Source organism: Topomyia yanbarensis, chromosome 2, assembly GCF_030247195.1.
Source record: "Topomyia yanbarensis strain Yona2022 chromosome 2, ASM3024719v1, whole genome shotgun sequence".
NCBI lineage: Eukaryota > Metazoa > Arthropoda > Insecta > Diptera > Culicidae > Topomyia > Topomyia yanbarensis.
In genome coordinates, this window is record NC_080671.1 from 22,179,970 (window position 1) to 22,186,674 (window position 6,705).

At 39.0% G+C, this 6,705-nt stretch overlaps 1 protein-coding gene across 3 annotated transcripts in view; it reads right to left on the bottom strand.

Annotated features, from left to right (window-relative positions):
• The window catches only part of LOC131682638 (transport and Golgi organization protein 1), a 36,259-nt gene extending 32,041 nt beyond the window's left edge, over positions 1-4,218 (bottom strand). For all 3 annotated transcript variants that reach the window (XM_058964287.1, XM_058964286.1, XM_058964288.1), the window contains exons 1-6: positions 4,073-4,218; positions 2,277-3,857; positions 1,522-1,889; positions 671-1,465; positions 448-608; positions 275-376 (exon numbers count right to left, since the gene is read on the bottom strand). In XM_058964287.1, coding sequence (XP_058820270.1) covers positions 275-376; positions 448-608; positions 671-1,465; positions 1,522-1,889; positions 2,277-3,857; positions 4,073-4,178 — 3,113 coding nt within the window. In that variant the 5' untranslated portion in view covers positions 4,179-4,218. The remainder of the gene's footprint in view (positions 1-274; positions 377-447; positions 609-670; positions 1,466-1,521; positions 1,890-2,276; positions 3,858-4,072) is intronic.
• Between the last annotated feature and the right edge of the window lie 2,487 nt (positions 4,219-6,705).

The following is a 6,705-nucleotide window of genomic DNA, read 5'->3' on the forward strand; positions in this document are numbered from 1 at the left end:
CGGTTCAAGCCAAGTTACAGCTGTAAATTGATTTTTCTTTCCAACTCGGCTGTGAATGCAAAAAATGTCAACTTCTTCATTCATTCTGTCGACACACGACAAATGAAAAACTTTGGTCAGCTTGGAAGTAATAAAATAGACTTTTAAAAATTAAATGCTGATTGCGGTAAATTCACGCGAAGCAGTTGAATTTGAGATATCGAACCATTGATGTTCAATCTTTAGGTGACCCATCTTGTACATCCTTACCCTAATATTTTTATCAAATACTTACTTTAACTGCTGTATCTCATCCTGCATTGTACGAATCCTCTCCACGGTACTTGTAGTTTCACCTTGCTGCTGCATCCACATGGCTTCCTTTATGCTCAGTTCTCTAAAACAAAAGATTGTATATATGTCGTTCTTCGACAATGTTACATTTTTTACACGGGCTGATGAACATACTTTTGCAATTGGGTCTCCTTGTCCTTGAAGTAGGTTGAAAGTACTTCCAATCGTGTTTCGGATTCCAGTTTTTCCTTCTCTGCTTGGCTATAATCCTTCTTCAATGTGGAAATTTCTTCGTTAACGATTTTGACATGATCGTCCAAGAGTTGTCGAGCCACCTAAAAATCGTCATTGAAAACATGATACATTATCACTCCCCTAATAGTATGATGTTCATTACAATTTCTCCTTGCAGACGGTCCTGTAGGTTGTAGTTTTCCTTCTGTAATACCGTGACCTCCGCCTTCAAATCTACATGCTTGATTAGTCCATCCAGATTGGTACCCCGTTTAACGTCGTTCAAACACTCCTGCATTGCCGCAAGCTTCGCTTCGGCCGCATTTAGCGACTTCTTGCTATCTTCCCACTTCGATTGAAACAATTTAACTTCCTTGTTCAGTTTACTAATTTCGGAGCTAGATTCCTTGCGCAAAGTTTCTACCTGAGAACTCTGACCGCTCTTCAAATTATTCAGTTCAATTTCCAAATTATGCTTTTCAAGCTTCAAATCGTTGAAGGACTGCTGTAAATCTTCCAGTTCCTGAGCAAATTTAGTCGATTGATTGGACAGAACTATTTGCAGTTCGCTGTTTTCCCGACTTTTGTCAGCCAGTGTAGTGTTCATCGACAGAATCGTTTGCTGCTGTTCATTTAACTGCCGCTGCAGTTCGTCTACCGTAAGCGCAATTGAATCACTACCACTTTGGTTCAACAACTCCGCTACCATTTTATTCAATTCCAGCCCTGCCTCCGCAGCATTTTCAAGTTCCTTCTCCAGTGAGGCTATTTGTTCCTGCAACTCGAGCTTCGTCTGTTCGGCATCTTCCAGTTCCTGACGAAGTGCGATAACCATATCGTTCGATCCAAATGAATTATTTTCGATACTGGTCAGCTTGTGTCTGGTTTCCATCAGATCACTTTTCAGCATTGCGTTCTCCTTGTGCGAGGCCATCAGATCCCTCTCAATCATGTTTAGCTGGAAATGAGTGTCGTATAAGTGTGAGAAAGAATACATTTCATCTTCATATTTACCTTATAAATCAACGGTTTCTCCTTCCGGTTTTTATTGATTAAATAATGTCCCAACGAAAACACAATTAGCGTGAAGGAAGTGATTGCCAGCAGCAAAATTAAATCACTCAGCTTGAACAGCTCCAGAATGAACATTTGAGCATAGTCAATATGATCTTGTTCCGGTTCATCGGGGATCGTTGATGATGAAACAACCGAATCTTCCGCCGGTGGTGATTCATGTTGGGAGGCCATCGAATCGGACGATGGATTTTTGTTGCCTACCATTGGATGATGGAATCCATTTGCGTGCTGCTGGACTGATGGTGGCTGTGCCGGGTTAGGCTGCGGGCATGATTGTTGGTCGCAGTATCCGTTTTCGGGAGCAGCTTGAAATGAAAGAAGATATAACAAATCTTATTACGCTGATTTGGTTTTATAATCGGTATTCGAAGGCGCGTAAAACGAACGAACGCGATCTGACAAAGATGCAAAAACATAAAACAAATACGTGTTTATATTTTTGTGGTTGGCACTTCCTTCCCTCACAGTCTATTTATACTCAAAAAGTGAATCATATTTTAACGTAAGCGTGTATTTGAGCAATGACGACGCAGTTTGTTGTATTCGCGGAGAGAATGTAAGCAAGTAACTGTGACTAAAATACACATCCTTAATGTAAAGCTCACGAGCATTGCGTTTATCAGACGAAATTGGTATTTTACCCGATCTACGATATTCTGACCGCCAAGTAATGCTACAGTTTGAGCGCTTACCTTCTTGCTGCTCGTGCGAATCGATAACTTTGTTTTCTATGCCTGAACGGGTATGTCCATCTACAAGGCTCCCCAGGAAAGCACCGTCGTCTGTTTGACCTTGCACATCAATCTGTTCTTGGCTAGTTTCTTCATGTCGATGATGGTCATGACCATGGTGATGATGATGATGACCATTTCCGTGATGATGGTGGTGATGCGAATGAGCTAACAAATTGCCCAATCCACCACGTAGCAGCTGATGAGGTTGTTTCGGTAAATCAGGCTCGTGCCGTGGTAGCTGCTCTTGTGTAGCTTGATTAGTATTAGTGGTCACTGGTATCTCTGTCGACGATTCTGGTTCCTCTGTTACCGGAATTTCTTGGCGCGGATCATCAGGAACTATCGTGGTAGTTACGGCTTCCGAAACTGTTTTTGTTGAAAACTCAATGCTTTCAGATTGTTCTCTTGTTGGAATCTCTTCCATTGTGGCAGTTATCGAATCGTTTACCGTTGATGTTTCGAGAACAGTATCATTGATGTGATTCGAATTTTGCTCTGCTTCTTTCGTTGTTTCGTCTATAGGAGTATGGGTAGTAAATACGGTCGGTTCGGAAGCTGCCATCACGACAAGTGGCACTTCGACTGATCGTTCCTCTGTTAACTGTATTGTTGACTGTTTTTCCTCTGTCAATTGTATTTCAGGCGCATCTTTCTTTTCCTCCGACAAGCTTGATTCTGAATCAATCGATATAGTTTCACTTTTTGATTCTAAGCCCTGCACAATTTGTTCAGCATTTTCAACTGTTTGTTTTTTCATTTGCTCTGGTAAACCTGATTCGGAATCAACAGAATCAGTCGCATTTTTTAACTCTGAACTCTGCATCTTCTCAGCAGCTTGTTGTTCAGTTTTTTCTGGTAAACTAGCCTTCAAATCATCAGTAGCGGTTTCATTTTTTGATTCAGAACTCTGTGTAGTGGCAGTCTGTTCAACAGTTTGTTCCTCTATCTGCTCACTAGATCCACCTGTAACTTCCTCAGATTCATCTTCTTCAGCCTCTTCTTCTTCGTCGTCGTCGTCGTCAACCCCCGCCTCTTCATCAACCTCATTATCTTCATCATCTTCTTCCTCTGTCTCATTCGATTTTGCATCGCTACTTTCTACCTTAGGTACTTCATTGGGCTCCGAGGGAAGACTATTTGTTGGCGGACTAACGTTTGCCGAAGGGACAATTTCTAGATCCGGCGATTTTTCACTAGCCTGTGGCTGTTCATTAGTGATGTGCTTCTCGGTAATTTCCGGATTACTTAAAAGGGTAGTGCCAGCTATCACGTTTGGTTCAACAGCTGGCGAAGGGTTGATTTTAGTTGGTTCATTTTCCGGAATCAAAACAAGATCATCCTTTTTGACCAAAATCTTCAATTCTTTCAGAAATTTTCGGCTGGCCAACCCTTCCTTACCATCTGCTTTTCTGATCAGGTAATCTTTATCCTTGCCTATATTTCTCCCCAGGATTTCCACTTTGTCGTTCGTGGAAAGTGTTACCTTCTGATCGCCACCGCCAAAATAATTTAGCGTTGCGTAGGCCGTTGCAATCGAAGCTAAAAAAAATATGAGAAAGACAAAAACATGAGTTAACAACGTCTGCATAAAAAAAACATTGAAAGTGTTGTCCTAGAAATTTACACTTTCTAGTACATGAGCAATGAAACGAGCTGTTTGTTCGCTTTCCACAGACTGTACTGTTTCGCTAGTTATATCAAGAAAGTTCAACGAGTACTTCAACCGTTCAAAATACACCGATCCTGTAACTTACTCTTGCAATCCGGATCTCCACATTCTTTCGCACTACTTCTGGTTAAAGTTAATACTAAAACAAGGCAGTAAATATGTACAAAACCAGTAAAATTTAACTTTTTCATGATTTTTCTCGCAGTCCGTAAAGCCACATCACTCCTTTTACACACACTATTCAAATATGACAGTTTGTCGAATGAAACGTCAATTCACAGTCAAATCGCTCCACGAGGGGCTAATGAATGTGCGGCAGTGTAGTTCACGATGTAGTACACGGATAATAAATAAAAATTATTAAATAAAATAATGAAATTATTTTTCAAACTTTCAACGTCTGAACGATTGGTAATCAGTTCGGTAACTAAATTAATTACAGATCGTTCGGCAATTGAATTGTTTGATGATCTCCCGAATAAAAATGTATAACGGAGTTACAGTGATTTTCATTGTTACATTTTAATGAAATACGATGTAAAAAGCTTAGATATGTTGGAAAATGTACAATGAATATACAATCAAATTTGTTGTTTCTACAATCAATTTCATTGTAAACCCGATTGTACATCGAAAAAGGGAGGTCGTTAAGCGATGTAACAGTGAAAAATTGGTTCCATACATTTTGAAACCACTTACAACCCAACAAACATTAGGAGCTGAACTATAAGACTACTTGCAGATTAAAAGCAGATTAAAGGCTATTTAAGCCGAATAAGACTTTCGCTGAACTATTTAAACATTAACAGTTTATTCAGCCTATTTAAACTCCAGTATTCGCCAGGTCAAACCAGGCTGAACTATACTACTAACAAATGTAGTAGCGACAATATTAATGCTTTTATTCAACCATCTTAAATATACTGAACGAGTTGAATAAATGATGTTACAAATACTATTACCTTTAATTAAGCTGCACTACATGTCTTCAAAAGGTTGTTTCTACCTATACATTTGCCTTTATACCACCTTTGACTTTTGGCTGAATTATGTATTTAACAAAGGTAATTGTACCTACTCCAAAAATTGACACGATTAGCGAACCATGACGAATGGTAACCGACCTGGGTTCGAGTCCCAATACACGAACATTATTTTTTTTACTTTTAAATGAAATACTTCTCACTTAGATCCCTTTTCTTATTCTATTTGTTATAATTTCATGCAGTTAATTTGCAATTTCAATTTCGTCCTGAAAAAATGTCTGCTAACAAAAAGAAGCTATCACGTTGGTTCGATGCATTAGTAAACGTAAAAAATAATTCATACTGACACGGAAACGAAAAACTACCTAAAATTGAGTTCCTTTGACTAAATCTCGTGGTATCGTGGGGGAACTTAACATTAGGTAAATCGTGTTGAAGGTAGTTTCCATTTAACCACGGCAAAAATTACAACTCATTGATAGGTTTTTTATACTCAAATTTAAGTTTAATTTACCTAATTTTGAGTTCACCCCAAACAACTCAAAAGTACCTTCCTCCACGGAAGACCTTGACTGAGTCGATTCTCTCTTTTTGACAACACTAATAAGTGCGAAAGCGACGCACAACTCAAAAGTAAGTTAAAAGAACTTATTCTGCAGGTTGTTTTATTTAACTGTGGAGGGCTTGCATATACATACACACTTAATTGAACCCAGCCAAATCCCCGCACAGTCAAGTAATAAGTAATGTTTTATACTGATATCTCGGAAAATTCTCGATTTTTCTAGACAAAAAGATCGATTGTAAGAAAATAGTTTTTTTTAATGACAATTGCGAAACAAAAATTGTTTTTGCCAGATCAATTTTTTTGACGTAGGACTACGTCTTTGTTTTCGATATAGGGGTGCACGTTGCAAATTCTACAAAAATGGTATGTAACGAAAAGTGGTCCAATTTTAAACGCATATAATTCAGCCATCTCACGATAAATTTTCAAATTTTTTGCGCATATCACCCCGAAATACTTCTAAGAATAGATTCCAATAGATAAACCCGAAGATTTTTGATATCATCGCATTAAAAATTTAAATAATGAACAACCTAGTCAAAATATCGCGCATTTACACACAGAAGATAGCACTTCCCTAGTCCAGCACGACAGATTTGTGTACCTAGCGCGCTACGCTTCTATGGATGACGTCATCATCGACTATTTAAACGGACCGATTTCGCTGAGCCAGCTCAGTTGCTTGTTGAACGGCGGGCGAAGCAGATCACTGCGCTGTGTGTTTTCACATCCAGTGTAGCTGAGTTAGAAGTCCGTGGCTGTGGAGGTACGCTACCCTGTGCCGTCCAATAGGCAACTGCTTCCTAAATGCCGTTGTGATGTTGCCAGTAAATTTTTGGTTTAACTAGCACATGTATTTGCTATTTGCGCTTGAAATTAAGTAATGTAGTGGTAGTAATAAGGTTCCCATTTTGGTTTAAACGCAAGGACAGTTTTTAAAACAGGATTTGATTAATTAGTTTAGCTCATTTAAGCAATTTTATCAATTCTGTAATTTAAAGGGAATTTTACGGAACTTGGTGAATTTGGCACCACTTGCACCTGGTATAATCAACCTGCACAAAGTGTTGCATAACGCAGGGCTGTTTTTTGGAACAAAATGTGTTATCATTCAGCCCTTCGCTATCCAAAATCACGATATTATGACAGATGGGCTAAGCGCGG